The sequence below is a fragment of the Phaenicophaeus curvirostris genome, chromosome 3, assembly GCF_032191515.1.
Source record: "Phaenicophaeus curvirostris isolate KB17595 chromosome 3, BPBGC_Pcur_1.0, whole genome shotgun sequence".
NCBI classification, from domain to species: Eukaryota; Metazoa; Chordata; class Aves; order Cuculiformes; family Cuculidae; genus Phaenicophaeus; species Phaenicophaeus curvirostris.
The window spans coordinates 18211372-18231795 of NC_091394.1; the positions used below are offsets into that span (position 1 = coordinate 18211372).

The 20424-nt window shown below is 38.8% G+C and overlaps 1 protein-coding gene across 1 annotated transcript in view; it reads left to right on the top strand.

The window, feature by feature from the left end:
- The window catches only part of ADCY2 (adenylate cyclase 2), a 211528-nt gene extending 191391 nt beyond the window's left edge, over window positions 1–20137 (top strand). The window contains exons 20-25 of the mRNA XM_069853468.1: window positions 2415–2573; window positions 11648–11794; window positions 12916–13023; window positions 15102–15216; window positions 18324–18448; window positions 19746–20137. Of these exons, the coding sequence (XP_069709569.1) occupies window positions 2415–2573; window positions 11648–11794; window positions 12916–13023; window positions 15102–15216; window positions 18324–18448; window positions 19746–19898 (807 nt within the window). The 3' untranslated portion in view covers window positions 19899–20137. The remainder of the gene's footprint in view (window positions 1–2414; window positions 2574–11647; window positions 11795–12915; window positions 13024–15101; window positions 15217–18323; window positions 18449–19745) is intronic.
- Window positions 20138–20424: the final 287 nt, after the last annotated feature.

Here is a 20424-nt window from a genome sequence, read left to right on the forward strand (position 1 = left end):
AAGTAATGGCTCTGAGGTGGAATCTCCTTAGCTCCCTCATCTGAATGAAAACCCAGGTTTAATTTCTAATGGTCTTACCTGCTTTAATGCTGCCCTTGCTGCCTCTTAGCTGAATGCCACCTATGGCACAAGCAGCTACCCGAGAGGTGTTTATCTTAACTTTCTATGTAACATTCTTTTAGTGAGGAGAATTAATTAATTGCCTCATTCAGGCAAATATTAAAAAGCCACCCAGGTGACTGTCCCATTAGAATGTAAAAATATAGATAAACCCGTCTCTGTGCAATCAATGAGACATAAATCAGTTTTTGTTGCACTTAACTCCTTTTACCCAAGAAGTTACCACCGATTTGAACCTCTGGGGTTGCAGTGCATTGCCTTGCACAATTGCATGGTAGTTCTTGTCTTGGAGAAAGCCAGTTGCTCTCTGATGTGCGGAGGGAGGAATGCCATGTCCTTTATTCCTCCCTGGGCATTCTACTATGTTCAACTGCTGAGAAGTGCTGTCAAATAAAGCAGGTGAAAAAGGAAAATTTAGTATCTCAAGGCCATTGTGCTTGCAGATGTATAGGGGCCATTCAAAGACATTTTCATTCTTATGTGTTGTAAAGGTTTGGGGGATAATGTGTGAAGCAAGAAGCAATCTTGGTTTTCATGACTACAAGGCTACAGAGATTGAACGGGATCTTTAATGACATATATACCAAACTGGCTGGATCATACAATTGAAAAAAACCCACAATGTAAAGTAAGCTTTAATAAGGCTGGGTTTTTTTGCTTTTAATGTCTGAATGGGCATTTTGAAATGTGATACATTAACTTTTTAACTGCAATTTCAAAGCAATTAATAGAATACATTCTGCTTTATTCTTTTTGATTTCTGAGTTCTCTGACATTTTTTGTGGCAGCCTAAATTTCATTCAATAAATAAAAAAGCAGTAAATAAATTATCTGTTTAATATTAGCTCTTAAAGAAGACATCTATCTTTTTGAAGACTTCATCTTATCTAACATCTTTTCTTTTCAATAAAAAGTTGGTACAATGTATGGATACATAATTTCAGTTTTATGCCAGACATCCAGTTTACTTTTGTCATTTTATGCAAATAATTTTGGCATCCTAGGTTTTTATTGGATTTTTTCTGCATGAATACAGTTGGTGGCATTTGAATTTATATCATCTATGTGGGGAACTTAGATGTATAAATATATAATACACATATTTAAAATCTTGCCAAATCATTTTAATGCCACCTCATTTTAACTTTCTATTCTAGCTTTGGCTGTGAACTCAAAAAAAAATCTATACATCATTTTGAGCTGTGACAGCCACTGTTCAATAGAAGGACCACTCCCCTTTTGATGTGAATGCTTACTGACTGCTAATAGTATTATTTAACATTTTTAGATTTTTCTTTAAAAAGATTGGCATCATAACTTTGTTCTCCTAGTTAATAACATAGTCTTCAGTCAGGCTGCATGATAGGGTTCAACTGTTGTACTACATTGGAATAGCTCTTAATTTATATCAGCTCAAGTGAGATAGGCCAGTTGAGGCTTTACTATAGAAATAATGCTATAGAATTTATGACAAAACATTGACAGTATTGAAAAGAAGCAGAAAGAGATCCACAAAAAATGCATTTTTATTCATTTTTCAACATCTTTTTAATGAAATTGCATCTTGATAAATACTGATATTCCAAGAATGTTATACATTTCCATATAATTCCAGTTATTGCTACTGTTGGGGATGTTAAAAAACTATTATGAAAACTCTGGGACAAAAAGAAAAGAAGGATAAAGCATTATAAAAGCAGTGTAAATAATAAAATTAAGGAAAATAATCCCAACAAAAGTAAAGCTGATTTGTCTAAACTGTCTGGGCCATTCTGACAATGATTTGATAAACTGAAGACATATTTTATCTATAAGTTGTTTTATTCTTGTACTGTCCACTTTTACCAGGTTGATTGCATGATGTAATTTCAAGGTCATAAAAGTTTGTGTTTTCCTGAAATGCCCACTATTTTCAAGTGAAATTCTACACTTCAGATAGATGAGACATCAAATTAAGTTGTGAAACTGTAAATTGTTTCCATAATAGTGTTTGATTTCTGAAACTAATTTCTACTAAAGCCTGAAAGTAAATAAATAAATCTTCCGTTATTTAAGGCACCTTGTAACTTATTTTTTTTCCTGGGCTTTTTTGTTGTGGTGGGCTATAAGTTTGATGAAACATATGTCACAGTGCATGCTTGGGGTCTGATTTCTGTAGGACCTGGAATTGTATTTGGATGACCAAATAATAGCCTTGTCTGGGGTGTATGCTGTGCTTATTTTGTCTCTTAAACCTGTATTCCAGCAGGACAAGATGCCTATTGTTTCTTTACTTCTGTGTCCTCTTGTAACAGAATGAATATTACTGTAGGTTAGACTTCCTGTGGAAGAACAAGTTCAAAAAAGAACGGGAAGAGATTGAAACCATGGAGAACCTAAATCGGGTGCTTCTGGAGAATGTGCTTCCAGCCCATGTAGCTGAACACTTCTTGGCAAGAAACCTGAAGAATGAGGTCAGACATCTCTGTATATCCTCTACACTGTAAGAAAGCATCGTATTCTGGAAATAGCACTTAGAATAGAATCATAGAATCACCAGGTTGGAAAAGACCTACCGGATCATCGAGTCCAACCTTAATGCTGATTTGAACAGTAGGTCCATACAGTGAGATTATAGATTCAGTGTGACTTCCATTTCCCCTTACCTATATGAAAGGCTTGGTTTATAGTACTGAATGCGCCTTAGTACCTTGAAGTATTAATAAAAAGTGTGGAATTCTCTTAAGTGGCAATGCACTGTGCCTTTTGAAGAAGGGGAGAAAAGAGTGAGGAGAAAGGGGATGGTTGAATCAATGTGGATTTAAATTTAAATCATATGCATTCAGATTCTTTCTTCTTTGTCACCAGAGTGGAATTTCATCCAGGTTCTGAATTTTCTTCTGGTGATGGGAGACCTTGCTTACTGCAGTGAAAATTAGTCTTTTCCCTTAAACAGTGACTATGTTAATGCTGGAAGGAGATTCTGAACACTGAATTACCTGTTTACTTACTACACATAGACTAATCCAAGCACCAGAAAAGTCAACCAAAACATCCCTGTTGACTTTGGTGGAAATTAGATCTGCTCCTAGTATTGCTTTACAACTTTAATAAAGAAAAAAAGATGAAAAAATAAAAGCATTTGAAGAGAGTAGTAGTGCTAGACATCTAAAATGCAGCAGTTTGAATTACTTGTGCATACCAAACAATTGTTCCAAAACTGACAAAAGAGAGAACAGGGCAGCTTTAGGGATTGTTTTCTGATCTCCTGAGTCAAAAAGGACAATGTCTTCCCTTTCACTGCGGTTTGTATTAAGTGGTACTACTCAGTACTTTATATCAGTATTTTAATTATACCTGCAAATATTCATTTGGTAGCTAACGTCAAATGAAAACTGTGGTGGGGTTTCTTTGAATTCAGTGAAGACCTTGGATGGGAGCCAGGCTGGCTCAGCTCCAGTTCTCAGTTCAGGCATTAAACACAGCAAACCACCAGGAGATTGTTTTCTCATTTACGTACTATTCCATCTCAGGTCCCCAGCAGAGCAACACCATCTGCTCACCTTTGTATTGGCAAATGGATTTATATTGTCACCCCTCAAGATTCTTAGGTTGGAATCAACTTTAGCAAATTTAGTGGACATCAGTAATTATAATGTGCTGAGCTCTCTAATCACGTCAGATGAAGTAATGATGATTTGACATAATTTAGTGGCATCCCTTTGAAAAATAAATATTCTTGAGTTGTTTCTTGGGTTTTTTTATCTTTAAACATAGTTTTCAAAGAAGGAGGAAACTTTTTTGTTCAGGAATATTCATGTTCAGGAATATAAGCATCTGTCATGTCCAGATTTTTTTCAGTGTCAGAAAGGATGTGTTGAACCTTAAAGAAACATTCTGTACATGTGTATGTGTATGAGCGTAAGAATGTGTTAGGACAGATCAAGCCTTCATTGTCTTTGTTGGGACATTTAGGGAAACTGATACTGAATTGAAAAAATGTCTACATTTTCCTTTGTTGCAAACATTCATTATAATATGGTTTTATGCTTAAAAGATATTTTGAGATGAGAATTAATCTAATGTATGAATAGCCTTTTTCAGAGAGTACTTCTCTTAGAATTTTATGCATGCAGCTGTATGGAGAAAAGGGATGACAAAGTATGCTGCTGAAGAACAGGCAGCAGGAATGAAAGAGTTAAAAAAAAAGTGGCTAAATACTAACCAGGAGCAGCAGGGCTATAGTTTTAAGTGACCAGCAGAGATCTTTTCATAACAGGATACACATTGACTAATACTGATATTGTAAAAGCAAAGTTACTTCAGAACAAATAGTAAGAAAGGTTTGTTTGCTTTACCAGAACCTCTGGAACTGGATTTCTGGTTATAGTCTGAATGCTAGGTACAAAACAGGGTACTTTCCAGTTGAGAAAGAAAAAGAGAGGAACAAATATAAAATGAAAAGCAGGATTCCATATATCTTCACCTGGCATGTGCAGCTTTTTACTTCATGCTATTCAGCATCCGGGTCCCGTATTAGTGAAAAGTGTCCAGAACCTTTTGTGTAAGCCACCTGGCAAGTACATTACTAAGGAAGAGGAATCCTTGTCTCATTAGCTGCAAGATGGAGCCAGAGTGCTACTTAGAGCAGAAATTCTTCCCCAGAGAAGCTGGATGCCACACCCTCCCAAGAGGTAGAATGGAACTACTTTGCCTCTTCCATTCCAAGAAGGTCTCCAGCCACTTGAGACAACCAGCAGAAATTCAGATGATGTCAAAAGATAAAAAAAAGTCAAAAATGGGATTGACTGCAGAAGACAGAATGGTTTTAATTTTGTTGAAAGAAGCAAAGCCATTCCTTCCTAATATGCTGTCACATTTAATTTTCCTGATTACACAGTTTGGACAGTAGTGTTTCAAGAGAAGTACTTATAGGAAAATTAAGACAACCAATTGCCATAGCCTTTATTATTATGAACGATTGAAATAAACTAGCTGGGAATGCCTCCTTAAAATTCTGTGACATTTATTGTGACAATCACAATTACTACTCATCTGGTTATAAACAGTGCCATTTGTTGTTGTTTCCATGCTGGTACTTTGCTATAGAGCGTTAGTAAGGAAGGATATTGCCCCAGCACTAGAGAAGAAAAAGAGAAATCACAGAATCACAGAATTACTAGGTTGGAAAAGACCCACTGGATCATCGAGTCCAACCATTCCTGTCACTTGGGAGAAGAGGCCAGCTCCCTCCTCTCCACAACCTCCATTCAGGTAGTTGTAGAGAGCAATAAGGTCTCCCCTCAGTCTCCTCTTCTCCAGGCTAAACAACCCCAGTTCCCTCAGCCGCTCCTCGTAAGACTTGTTCTCCAGCCCCCTCACCAGCTTCGCTGCTCTTCTCTGGACGCGCTCCAGAGCCTCAACATCCTTCTTGTGGAAGAAAAGTTTGTTATCTTTCACCAACTTGGGCAATCCAATTTCTAGTTGGGCTTTAGCCCTCCTGATTTTTTCTCTGCACAATCTCTCTTCCTCCCTGTAGTCCACCCAAGATTTCTGTCCCTTCTTCCAAAGCTCATAGACATTCCTCTTCTTTTTGATGTCTCTCAAGATCTCCCTGCTCAACCAAGCTGGTTTTTTCCCCCACCAGCTCCTTTCCGGAACATGGGGACAGCTCACCCCTGAGCTGCTAGGATTTCCATTTTGAAGAGCATTCAGCCCTTGTGTGCTCCCTTGCCCTTAAGGACTGTCTCCCATGGGACTTTATCAACCAGCCTTCTGAACGGTCCAAAGTCTGTTCTCTGGAAGTTTAATGTGACTGTTCTGCTAATCCCTCTCTTCACCTCACCTAGAACTGAAAATCCTACCATCTTGTGATCGCTTTGTCCCAGGTGTCCTCCAACCGTCACATCCCCCACAAGGCCTTCTCTGTTCATGAATAGCAGGTCCAGGAGGGCACCTTCCCTTGTCAGCTCACTCACCAGCTGTGTGAGGGGGTTGTCTTCCATGCACTCCAGGAACCTCCTAGACTGCTTCCTTTCTGCTGTGTTGTACTTCCAGCAGACTTCCAGAAGACTGAAGTCTCCCACAAGGACAAGAAGTAGCGATCTTGAGACTACTCCCAATTGTTTATAGAAAAGCTCATCAGCTTCTTCTTCTTGGCTGAGTGGTCTATAACAGACTCCCATCACAATATCTGCCTTCTTGTGGGCTCTTCTGATTTTAACCCACAGGCCCTCGATCCCGTCATCACCACATACAATGTGTTCATTTATTTTTGAGGTGGAGGGGAAGAAGGAGTGATAACTTTGGTTATAAAAAAGATTTGTGTTTGTAATTGTAACAGTCAGGCCTGCAACCCTTTCTTACAGGCTATTTGTCCCCGTATGGGGTGGACAGCCAACAGCATAAAGCACACTGATCTTCCTTGTGTCACAAGAGCACTTTTATTTGAATGTCTACCCCTGCCTCTTGCTCAGTCATATTTCTCTCCTTGATGACTATGAATTGTTCAAGTTGCCATGATTTATTTTGGGCACACATCTGCTTTCAGAGAAGATAGCAAAGTCACTTCCTAGTAGCTAATTGGGGCTTCATGTTTAATATCTGTAATACAGACTCTTTTTCAGTCACAATCATAATAAGGCAGGAGTCCAGTCAACTGCAGGGCCCAGGCAGTATCCAGTGTTAGATACTTCGGCAAAAGTTCAAAGAACAGATGAAAAACAATGTGATATTCAATGTTCTGCTTTCACATGTAAATGTAAGGGCATATTTTGCTTCTGCAAATGCATAGGTATGCATTTTTCTAGTATTCACATAAACAGTCGTGTTTTTAACCCTCTAAGCTCATCTTTTGTGTAGTTGAATAGCAACAAAATATACATTAGAAGAGCAATGAAGCTGGTGAAGGGGCTGGAGAACAAGTCTTATGAGAAGCAGCTGAGGGAACTGGGGTTGTTTAGCCTTGAGAAGAGGAGGCTGAGGGGAGACCTTATTGCTCTCTACAACTGTGTAAAAGGGGGTGTAGAGAGGTGGGTGTTAGTCTCTTCTCCAAAGTGAAAGGTGACAGGAAAAGAAGGAATGGCCTTAAGGTGCATCAGGGGAAGTTTAGATTGGACATTAGGAAAAATTTCTTCACTGAAGGCATTATGAAGCACTGGCAGAGGCTGCCTAGGGACGTGGTTGACTCACCATCCCTGGAAGTGTTTAAAAGGCAGCTAGATGTGGTGCTTAGGGATATGATTTAGTAGTGGATAGGTGCAATTGGAGTTGATGATCTCAAAGGTCTTTTCCAACCTAATGATTCTATGGTTCTGTATCTCTTATGTAAAATATTTTCCCTTATTCTAATTTTAAATGTTTTATTTGTCTTCTGGTTCCTGTATTATGATGTGGTAAAATGAATCCATCCTCTACCACCTCTGCTTCATATTATTCAGTAATATCTTATGCCTGCAGCACTGCATGGTTGATCTCCTTTTCCAGTAGAGGTTCAGGTGTAACTCTTAACAGACCTTTATTCTTATTACTTGAAGTTATGTTCACAAATAAACCTTTACATAGAGTTAGTTTCCATGTACTATTTTGGACACGGCACTGCCCAGTATCTCCTCTGTGCCTAGATTTTTTCTGTTTCACAAACTTTACAACCAATTTCTAATCAGTAGTGTAATTCTGGAACATTTTACATTTTTAAGATGCAAAATCATCAGGATTTAATAAAGAAAATAAAACAGCTGTTATCTAATGTTTATCTCATTAACTAAAAAAATGATTTTTTAAACTAATTAACAGAATCCCTAGGACAGCACAATTTTGTGTTAATAATAATTATAACTTTACTATTAATTTAGGTAGAATTAACTTACTGGGTTTTTCTAGCTAAAAGAAATATAAACAATATTAAAAAAACAATCACAAATGTATACAACTTAGTTTATTTTGTTAGGTCAAATTTCAAAAATATGTGTAATAATCCATGTTTTGAATATTAATGATCTACATTCTGCTATAAATACTCTTGTATCTCCCTCCAGTCTTTCATACAGCACTGTGAATTTCCCCCTCTGTATTAGCAAGGCCTTATATTTGTGATGCCTTCTGCTTTAGATAATGATCACCATGTGTGCAGCTTGAATTCCTTCATCCATAATTGGAGTCAAGTTACAGGAAAGGTGACTTGAGGAAAATAGAAAGAAAGCTGAGTAAACTCAGAATGTAATCTCTGCACCTATTCGGATAATTGAGAAGAGCACTCAGCATATCAATCTTAACTTTTTAATATATTGCAATGCAAATGTTGTGTAGCTTTAATATAGGCGTGCCTGAGGTAAATTTGAAGGAGATAGTGTGAACCAAAGTGCAGACTGCAAGAGCTAAATATTTGATGAGTGAGCCTGTTAATCTTCTAAGGCTCTACTTAACACACTTCAAGTTAGGCTGAGTATGTCTGCACCTAGCCTAGATTCATACATGCTCAAGACACCTGCTAGTAGAGGCCAATGTGGGATCACAGAGTGGACTTGGTTTTAAACATGAGAGACTGGAGCAAAGTGAGGTCATTTTGAGCCTGGGCTTCTGAGTTTCTCGAAGTCAGAGTCATCCTGTATAGTTTCAGGCACTTCTCTTGAGTGCCTACAGGAGGAAAAAATACTTCTTTAGCCTTTTTCTCATAACTGACTGAGAGAGAAACACTATCTGAGGTGATTCTACCCATCTGTCATTAAAATGACCTTCCAAATCAGCATTTCTTCTGTACTGAAAATACAGGACGCATAGGCTGACTGTGCCCTCAGATTAAATACCTCAGTCAGGTGCTTAAATTGCCTAAATTCAGTTGATGTCATCCAGTCAAAGGGGTGCCCTTTCCCCACCATTTGATTTCTTTATTACATGGATTGAATTTATTAAACAGTTGTTTGTAGAGGAGGACAAAGCAAATGGCAGAGAAATATTATCACAATATTGGTTCTTCTGTCTCAGGAAGAGGGCAATGGTAATCCAGAACTCCTTTAAAGTTTAGTAGTGATCTGACAGTGAACTCATTGGCTTAGATGTTTTAGAATCATAGAATAACCAGGTTGGAAGAGACCCACTGGATCATCGAGTCCAACCATTCCTATCAAACACTAAACCATGGCCCTCAGCACCTCATCCACCCGTGCCTTAAACACCTCCAGGGAAGGTGACTCAACCACCTCCCTGGGCAGCCTGTTCCAGTGCCCAATGACCCTTTCTGTGAAAAATATTTTCCTAATGTTCAGCCTAAATCTCCCCTGGCAGAGCTTGAGGCCATTCCCTCTTGTCCTGTCCCCTGTCACTTGGGAGAAGAGGCCAGCACCCTCCTCTCTACAACCTCCTTTCAGGTAGTTGTAGAGAGCAATGAGGTCTCCCCTCAGCCTCCTCTTCTCCAGGCTAAACCCCAGCTCTCCCAGCCACTCCTCATAAGACTTGTTCTCCAGCCCCTTCACCAGCTTTGTTGCTCTTCTCTGGACTCGCTCCAGAGCCTCAACATCCTTCTTGTGGTGAGGGGCCCAGAACTGAACACAGGATTCGAGGAGCGCTCTCACCAGGGCCGAGTACAGAGGGAGAATAACCTCCCTGGACCTGCTGGTCACGCCGTTTCTGATACAAGCCAAGGTGCCATTGGCCTTCTTGGCCACCTGGGCACACTGCTGGCTCATGTTTAGTCGGCTGTCAACCAACACCCCCAGGTCCCTCTCCTCCAGGCAGCTTTCTAGACAGACTTCTTCTAGTCTGTAGCACTGCATAGGGTTGTTGTGCCCCAACACAACCCTTTTGTTTAGTTGCTTTACATTTACACAATCATGTCCCTTGAAAGTGATACTGATTTTGTTTATATGGCTGTGAGCTGTAAGTCAGGTGCAGATGGGCAATTTGAAGTGGCTCAGCATTAAGATTATAAATAAAAATTGTAAACTGCAACAATATATTCCATCTCCATTGGATGGAATACATCCATCCCCGGTGGCATGGTGGAGCTTCAGTGATGCTGTGGTAATGGGATCCTTAGAAAATAAAGGGGCTGAAAATTCTACTAATACATCATCTGCCTTACAAGATGAGGCTGAGAGAGTTGGGGTTGTTCATCCTGGAGAAGAGGCTTCGAGGAGACCTTATAGCAACCTTACAGTACCTGAAGGGGGCTACAAGAAAGCGGGGGGGGGGGCAGATTTTTTATAAAGGCAGGTAGTGATAGGACGAGGGGGAATGGTTTTAAATTGGAGAGGGGCAGATTTGGAGTAGTCATAAGGAGGGTAGTCTTCAGAATGAGAGTGGTGAGGCACTGGCACAGGTTGCCCAGGGAAGCTGTGGCTGCCCCATCCTTGGAGGTGCTCAAGGCCAGGTTGGACGGGGCCTTGAGCAGCCTGGTCTCGTGGGATGTCCCTGCTCATGGCAGGGGGTTTGGAATTGGGTGATCTTTAAGGTCCCTTCCAACTCAAACCACTCTATGTTTCTATGATCTGTCTAGAAATACACCACATTCTTTCAAAAAGAAACATAAGGTAAGTGAAATTAAAAAAAAAAGCTTTGATAAGTAAAAGGGAAATAATATCTGATGATTCTTGAAATTGGAGAATAAATTCTGTTCACCTCACTCACATGAGCATTGAAATCCTTTGTTCACTCACATAATAACTTGAACAGAATTTGACTTTATAGCAGCTTACAGCATCTTCTATTGCTATGTCTACCTTTGTGTATAGATATTAATTTTTTTAAGTATAGTTTAACAGATATTCCTTCTTACCTTTTTTCCATAATGTGAATTTATCCTGAGAGTAGAGACATTCTGATGTTTAAGAACACTAGGGAGGAAACTGAAGTGGGGGTAGGGGGAGGGCTGCAGCTTGTTTGCGGTCCTTTTCAGCACCAGAATCTTCCTGTGGAGCAGAGGTGCTCTCATTTCAGTAGTCACAGAAGGCAGAGGAGGGTCTTTCATTAATAAGTTTTAGTTCAGGTGACTTATTTCTTTTTGCCTCAGGTCCTTGTTATGGGAAAAAAAATTACAATTATTTTGTCCTAGTAGGCATCTTGTCATTTTTGGTTAGGAACTATCAGGATTATGTTGCATTATGCATTTGTAGTGCATTGGGTTTGTGATTTTGTTCAGTTGTCTAGTTAGTAAAATAATAAAAAGAGCTAATAATGAATTAGAGATTATTCTGCAAATTCTTCAGCTGTACAAGCCAGATGAAATTTTGTACATGAGAAGCCTCAGAAATGGGTCCTGTCTAATAAATTAGTGAACATTTTATGTTCATGGAGTTCATAATCAGGAAGAAAAAAACGTAGTTTTAAATCACTAAAATATTGTCACCTGTATATGTTGAGTCTCTTTAACAAACAGCTTTATACAAGATTTAAAATTAATAGTTGTAAAATATACCCAACCGCCATCTTGCATTCCAGCCACTGCAATTCCTCCCTTTTCAGAATCAGGGCACTGCATATTAATAAGGAAATGTTTATTTAGAGCTGGGTATGCCAAATAATATTTTTCTCTGTTCTATTTTCTTTTGGACAGGATCTATATCATCAGTCATATGACTGTGTCTGTGTCATGTTTGCCTCTGTCCCGGATTTCAAGGAATTTTACACAGAATCTGATGTAAATAAGGAAGGCTTGGAGTGTCTCAGGCTGCTAAATGAGATCATCGCTGACTTTGATGATGTATGTACTTCTAACAACAATCAATATATGGTTTCAATCTTAATAACTCAGAATACACATCAGTAAGCAAACATACTTGAAAGGGAGAGTTGAAGAGTTGTCAGAAAAGACATTTGTCTCACATGGAAATTACTTACAGGTAGTATCAAAGGAAGAATAAATTTATTTGGGATAAATCAGCTATCTGACGTCATGCTCAGTTGCTTTTGATTAGCTATAATGAGAATCCTACGTGTATATCTGATGGAGAAATTTTTGCTGTTTAGCTGCAGTTTATGAGGTAGTCTTAACACATGCCATATATTAATTACAGTTTCTAAATACTAGTGTCTGAAGTCAGGTACATAAATCTATGTCCCCTAAAATGCAGCTTTGTGTTGTACCTGATCTGTGTTGGTGTCATTATACAGAGCATTTATTAGTTGATACATAAGTGACTCAAAGGATTGTGTAAGTTTTAATATTCCATTCTCTGAAGTTACATGCAAGTACAGAGTTTGATTGCAGATGAACTGGGAAAAGGCAGCTGTGAAGGTCTGACTGAGAAAAATATTTGTCTTAAAGGAAGTTATTAATGCTGCAGATATTGGAAAAAGGTGTTAAAATCACATCATGACTCGGAGAACTCAGTCTAAATTTGTGGGCCTGTAGCTATAGGGGGTATTTTAAGAGGAAACTCATTTGGAGAACATTGGAACGTTCAAAACAATCTAAGATATTAACTAAACCCCTTAGATTTTAATCTCATTGGTATGGAAGAGATGCTTACTTTCAGAAAGCTGCTTTAGGCTTGACTGTTGGCTCTCATGGTGACTCAGTTCCAACATCAAAGCCTACTGATGTTTAAGAGCTGTATTTACAATAAGGTGGAATTTTCTCATTACTATAGATAACTATATTTACAGTCCCTGTATAATAAAAAAGTATTTTAGCAGACAGAAATTCCCTTTCTTTGGAGGCTGTAACCATTGTTTTATCCATCCTGAAGTCCTTCAACTTGTATATGTTTATGAAGCTACTTGGTGTCGATTAAGAGACTATTCTAAGAATTGATGCTCTGAATGCTGTTAGAGTAACAGGACTGCTGACCTGAGTAACGAATAACCATCCTTGTTTTACAGTTATTGTCAAAGCCAAAGTTCAGTGGAGTTGAAAAGATAAAGACAATTGGAAGCACTTACATGGCAGCAACAGGACTGAGTGCTACATCCAACCAAGAGCAGTGTCAGGTACAGGAAAATGTTCCTGCTTAATAAAAAACATGTTCAAATGAAGGCTAAATTTCTGTTCATTAAACTGTACACATAACATTGTGTCCTAGTTTTTTTCTTATTAACATAGATAGTATTGTTCTGGACAAGTGTATACTTTTGTTTAGTAGTCGCTGTGAATTATTGTTCTTTACATTGTGGCTTGAAAATGCCATCTCTGTATTTGCTAAGTGTAAAACAAGCCTCCTACTCTAAATTCAATACAGCATTTTATTGCTACATGCTGCAGCAGAACTGCATTTATAAAGTATACAAAAGACCTCAAGAATGAGTGTTTTCCATTGTAAGCTGGAAAGGCTGAGTAGCTGTATTAACCATACACTTACAGAACAGTCCGACTTAGCACTGGGAACATGTTCCTTTGTTTCAGGTTTACTGTATAGGGTAGGACTGGGAACTGCAGTCAGTAGAAATGAAGTTCAGAGAAGCAGTTCATAACTTTGAAGCAAAAACCTTTGCTTTTGCCATGATCTTTAAGAGTACTACAGGTTAGCAACAGAGAGAGCGCAATTATGAACCAATGCATTCTCTGGTAAGGATTAATGTGTTCTTGCCAAACTCACATTCTTTCTAGACAGAAGCAATTAACACATGAACTGTAGACCTTAAGTATCTTGAGGGAGAAAAAAAAAAAAACCAACCCATTTTAAATTAACTCTGACACTTAATACAGGGAGGTGAAGAGGATGAAGGAAATGCAGAACTGTAGGCTGGAGATGAGAAGACATAGAGGATCTCTCAATAACAACTAAAACTAGTGCATGCACTGGAAGAAATCTATTGTCTAATTTATTTCTACAAACTGTTAATCAAAAGATTCAAGTTTTAGTGTTCCTTTGGTGATTTAGTACACATTTTCAAAGGAAATAAACCAAAAGTCATCAACTTTCAGTCCAGACACCCAGAGATCCACAGATACTGCGGTGCCTAGTGTTGCAATGATTGACTGCTAGGCATACTGCTGGGAACAGCCCCCAGCTTAAAACAAGCACCCAAAGAAGACTAAGAGCCCAAGGAGGGGGGACTGAATACATCAACTGAACAGAAAACCATCTGTCTTAGCTGGGAGTGAAGTCCAAACAAAAAAGACTTTATTCATCTGAACAGCTGCTCTGGCAAGCACCAATACTGCCCCACCTAGGCTGATGCATCTACTCTATGAATCATCTCCTGAAGCTGTCATTTATCCATCTCTTCTGTCATTTTGTATCAAGAAATGAGGAAGATTCAGTAATTTCTGATAGAAATCAGCTAGCCCATCTCATTTGAAATCATTTTTTGTCAGGGTCTCACCCTGGGCTCTGGGAGCCTGAAAATTGATTTTCTTCTCAGGCTGTGAGGACTCAAACTAGTACTTTAGAAATCAGGCTACAGTGTTAATATATGAGGAAACATTAAGTCTATAGACTTTAGAAGTGGTACAAGCTCTAAACTAGGAAATTTGGGGCCATAGGATAGGTTGTCTTCTTCCTCTCTTTCTCTTGTACTTTATTTATTTTTGGGTCTATTAGGTGTTCTCAGAGGTGCTTGCTTTTCTACTACATAAGGTTAGTGGAGGAACTCTTAAAATTCTGAATTTCACTGGATCTTAAGCATTAACTCAAGTGCTGAGCTGTGCAAGAGTGAGAGGGAGTAGTCCCTGTGGAGGTGTCCACAAGCACTATTTATTATTAAAGGACATGAAACTGAAGCAAACACATAGAGAAAATTAATTAACAAATTCTAGGCACACACAGATATTGAAAGACTGTGATTTTAGCACCTAATCAGTTATTTGACAATCAAAACATTAGATTAAACATAGGTCTATTGGCCATTGTTTGATCTCATCCTAGTCTATTGGCCATTGTTTGATCTAACTGATGCTGGGTGGGGCACCATCTACTACATTATTTTTTTACTGCTTTTTGCTGTCATTAGAACATACCTAAGGTTTTAAGTGCTTTGAAGGGATCAGCATATTTTGGTTGCACTCCCACAGCAACTAAGGCTAAGGAAAATGCCTTGATTCTTTTTGTTTGTCTGTTCAAATTCAGGAACCTGAACGACAGTATATGCACATAGGAACCATGGTGGAGTTTGCTTTTGCCTTGGTGGCAAAATTGGACGTCATAAACAAGCATTCGTTCAATGACTTCAAGTTACGAGTAGGTATGTATCATGAGATTTTTATGGCAATATCATGGAAGAGGGGGAGAATTTTGTGTGAAGTACGAGCTGATTAAAGTGTCCATAGGCCTGACCAAAAAGGCCATGAAAGTAAGCAGCACCATCTTTACACTGTTTAAAGGCAGTCTCTGTGGTATCGCCCATTAACCATCCCTGCTGTAGGAATGTTTCAAGACAGGACTCAGAAAAGAGCAGCATTCCTAAGAATGGTCGAAAACCACATTCCCATGGCTCTGAATTGTTTTATGGTAACTTCATAATAATTATTCTACAGGTTTTTAACCACATAGATTTTTTTAAGCTTATCAGTACCAAAGGACACACGAGCACACTAGACAGGGCTTTATAAAACCATGTAAATGGTTTTGGGGAACAAGAACTATAATGGGCCGGTGAGGCTGGAGTTTGGAATATTTTAGCTATACTAAACTCAAGCAAGCACAAAAAAAAAAAAAAAGAAAAAAGCATCCTTTCCTTCCCAATGCTAGACAAAAGAGGATATTTCTCTTCTTTGTTATTCTGTCATTACTGACAAATAAGAGCAAAGATGACTAGTTGTTTATGTTTGAAAGGGGTATCTTTTATATTTCAGCTTCTAATTGCTTCTACTTGCGCATTATGGTATTTAAAAAAGAAACAGGCAGCTGCAGTGAGCTATGGAAAGGATGATGAAATAAATGAATTCAGAGCTGATCAAGAGCCATATGTTCTAAGATGTTTATTTCCTGATAGCAGTACACAGCAGTTTTACAGTGCAATATGTAATTTGGGAAGTGTGAAATGAAAGCAGTAAATAAATATTTGAAACCCATAAATCCTGTAAATATATCAGAGGTATTTGATTTCCAACAGTTATTCTCCTGTCTTGCCTTTTTCTTGTTGTGCTGCTTGCTTTTCCTTTCTGTGTCTTCTCGCATCTTTATTGCACAGTGCCATCCACTGGTAAAACTCTGTCTTCTGACTTCAAATATTCATGTGCTCCTGAGAGCACTACTTAGCAAGTGTGTTTTGTATTCCTTGCTAGAGTTAAAAACTGACAAAGCAAATCTAAAGTATGCTTCCTTCTCAGAGTATTACAGAACTTGATAGGCTTAAAAGAAATGTATAGGGATATCTTATTTCTCTGCGGAATAAAACCTCTCTTCTTGCCATAGATGGATGACACATGCCACATATTTGCAAACATACTTATATCAGCAATGTAAAGATAAAGAGCAGTTGAGTGTCAGGGCTAGAACCAAAAACTGATTAAAGAAATTCTGACTCCCTTAAAGTGAGGATCATAAAGCAAACTTTCTAGGGGGAAAAAATATACTTACTTGTGCCCTCCCAGTGCATCCCAGTGGCTCCCAGTGCATCCCAGTACATCCCAGTGCCCTTGCAGTCCTCTCCAGAATCCTTGCAGTTAATTCCAGTGCCTTCCTGGTGTGTCCCAGTGACTCCCAGTGTTTCTCAGTGACACCCAGTGCATCCCAATGCATCCCAGTGCCCTCTCTGTGCCTTCTCAATGTGTCCCAGTGACTCCCAGTGCATCCCAGTGACTCCCAGTGCCCTCCCAGTGACTCCCAGAGGTCTACCAGCGCGTTACAGTGATTTACTTACTTGTGATTTTTAAAGTGTTTGCTATGGGCTCCAGAGAAGTCAAACTTCTTTGCTTCATGAAATGAGGAATGATTAAATCTACAAAGGGTCACAGGCCCCAGTCTAGCAGTTTTAATCCAATACAGTCACCACTGAGATCTTCACTTCCCATCTTCACTTTACTTCTCCACTTCCCACCACCACCTGTCCATGAAAGCATCTGATATCTGTAACAATTGCACTGAGACATCTGAGCATCACCCTCCAACATAATCCCCGCTATAAGGATTTAAACCCAAACTGCCATTTGTAAAAACCTTTCTCAGCCAGCATCTAACCCCAGAACTGTTGCAATTCACTAGAGGTCTCAGCTTTTAACCGTCATTTTTCGTGAATGCCTGAAATGTTAGTTGTGCCTTAGGAAGTACACAGCCTACCCTGATATTGCCAGGCAAAGGAGGGGAGCACCTACGTTATATTTCAGGCATTCCTCCCCTTCTGTTAGGTTAGGTGCTTGATTTATTAGACAAGCTCAGATATGCTTTTATAGCAAGTTTGCACAGTTACTGCTTTTTTTTCAGAACAAAACAGAGGATGACATGTTGTTTTCCATATGCTTCATTGTTAGAACATTTGTCTGTGTTGTGGATGAACTCAATTTGGTTCCTGCTTTTAGCTGAGGCTGGTCAAGCATGAGGATCCCTTTTCCCTGGGGAATGCTTTGAGCCTAGACTGTAGAATATTTGGAATGAGATATTCTCTATCTGTACTGCTGAACAGTATTTGCCTTTTCATGGAATAATTAAATGATGCTTTGGATACAAGAGAAAGAGTACTGCTCTTCCAGCTTTGCCCCAACAAACATTCACATGTGTTATCTAAAGGAGAACCACACTGGCAGGAATGACATAGTGCAGCACATCCCAGAACGCTTGGGGGGCCAAGAGATTTCCAAGCGATATGGGTAGGAGTCTCCTCGAAGCAGGAGGTATCTGAAGCTGTCTCTCCAGCCCCTGACATATTCAAACCAACAGCAGTGGTGGTTCAGGTGGTTCCAGCATTAGCTTATTCTACATTTAAGAAGCAAAGAATACTGTAGAAGTAATTTGATTTGGCCATCAACTATTGCAGAGAGAAAAAGTCTTTTTCACTACCAGTAGAACTTAAAAGAAATTATGTGTATCCATTTTCCCAGAAGATGCTGCTTCCCCACAGTGTGTTCTTCATGCTATCTAGCAGGTTATGAGGATACTAATGGTTGAAAATATCAAGTTTACTCAGTATGGGACAGAGCTGTGAAGCTAAAATTAGATTAACTAAATTTTGGGATTTTTATAACTTCTACTGTAAATAGTTGATAAAACAGTTGTGAACAGACCATTTCTTGCTGCGCTGACTATTCAGCATGGGCCAAATACCATGGTCACTGACTTGATATGTCATTAGATGCACTGTGGGTTCTTGTTTTGTGGATCTTCTTTTCAATGTTAAGATCTGATGTTTTCCAGGTATCAACCACGGGCCTGTAATAGCTGGAGTAATTGGAGCTCAAAAACCACAATATGATATCTGGGGCAATACAGTAAATGTGGCCAGCAGGATGGACAGCACTGGTGTCTTAGATAAAATACAGGTAAGTCTTGGTTTTGTGCTAGCATTTATCACAATCCTTTCAGTCTCGTGCTTAAAAATATTTCACATATTTGTACACTAAACAGGTCTGTGTTTTGGAGCCAAGGATTCACACAGAAAGCTAATTACCTACCAGTTCCATCCATACCTTTCAAAAGAATTAGACCTTATGCAGGAAAATTAATAATTAAAATAAGATTATATGGAAAATGGGAGGAGAATCAAAACTTTGTCTTAAACCTATAGAAGAATACAGTGGAGGTAGTCATGGGCTGCCTGGAAATGCATCCCTAGATTAAAAGACGATTTGAGGGAAATCACTTTTCTATTCTTTGAATTTCTAAACTCATAAAATACTAGTTACCTTATGTCAGAAAGGCATTCCTGATGTTAATTATTTCTACATAAAGGAAATTTCCATAACTGCTGTACATAAAGCTAAATTTATAAAGCTGTCATAAAACTTCCCCTTTAATGAATCATGCTGGTTAATAATCTTTCTAGATTATTATCCGTATTGATTATAGATAAACCTGTATAGAAAAGGCCTTCAATTTGGTAACTTTCCAGTGATTCTGTAGTCAGGGATCACATTTTATGTATCTGCCTAGTGTGCTGCCTAGCACTTTGAGTTCCCAGCATGAGATTGAAAGCACTCCAGATCTATCATTGAGACCATTCAGAATGAAATAATGGAAAAGTAAAGTTACTAGCTGTAGGTCAAAACTGAAAACAGATGGATATCAATGCAATGATATCTACAAACAGTTGTCTGCTTCACAAGGAAAAACAGTCAGTCTGAGTCTGTTGAACAACTTCTGATATTGTGGGCTTTTACCTAAAATGGCAGAACTGCCTAAAGTCTGGTTCACTGCCAGTTATGTAAGAAAATGGCAACAGCAGCTCTGACAGATGTTGCTAATGTCTTACTATCACTTCATTCACACAGCCTTCGAATTTGCAAAAGGTTGGGCAAGCCTGGGTCTACTGAAATGAAAAGCAGCTCCCGAAGTTGAAAAAACTGCTGTATAAGGAAGAGTGGTGTTGTCCCTCTGTTTGGAATTCTAGATATAGAAGTAGTTATATACCTGATTTGATACTTGATGTAAATGATTAGAATCGGCATCCAGCAACAAACTATTTGAGAGGTCACCTGGTCAAACCTCACTTGAGATCCTTAAAGGCTGTATAAGCATTACAGCAAACGCCTTATCATTTCTCAGAACATCTTCATGCTCTGGAAGAAGATTCTGCTCCACTCTGTTGTCAATAATGATTGTATTACTATATCGTTACAGGTTACAGAGGAGACAAACAATGTCCTGCAAACACTGGGGTACATGAGCACTTGCAGAGGAATAATAAATGTAAAAGGAAAAGGAGAACTGAAGACATACTTTGTACATACTGAAATGACAAGATCCCTTTCACAAGGAAATGTGGCATCTTGAAGAATGCTTGTACGTGTCATCCATACCATATTTTCAGGAAAGTATCACGCACTTTTAAACTACATTTTGGCCCTTAACATGCGTGCTATTTTCTGGTATGTGGCACTTATTTTAATATGGCTGCAGAATAGTCCCATGAGCCATCATTTTGCACCTTGATTTCCTATGTTCAAGGACAGTTGCGATGTACGCTATAGGACTGGAAGATTGTACTACTACTTGCACTGTTATTCAAAGAAGGAAAGAAGGAACGGGAATTAAAAGGAGATAACTCATCCTGAAAGGACTAAAAAGAGATGTTAGTGACAAATGCAGTGAAAAAAAGGCAATAAAGCTAGGGGTGCATTCTATTTTCTGATGCATGGTGGTTTTTTTGAAAATACAGTCGCTCCCCAATAGCATCCACTAATCTGGTATTAAAGTATACAGTATTTGTAAATAAGTTTACTCTGTCCACTTGATTTGGATGTGATCACCAGTTGCATCTCATTGCCACGGACACGTTAGGTGGCTTGCTGGCATTCTT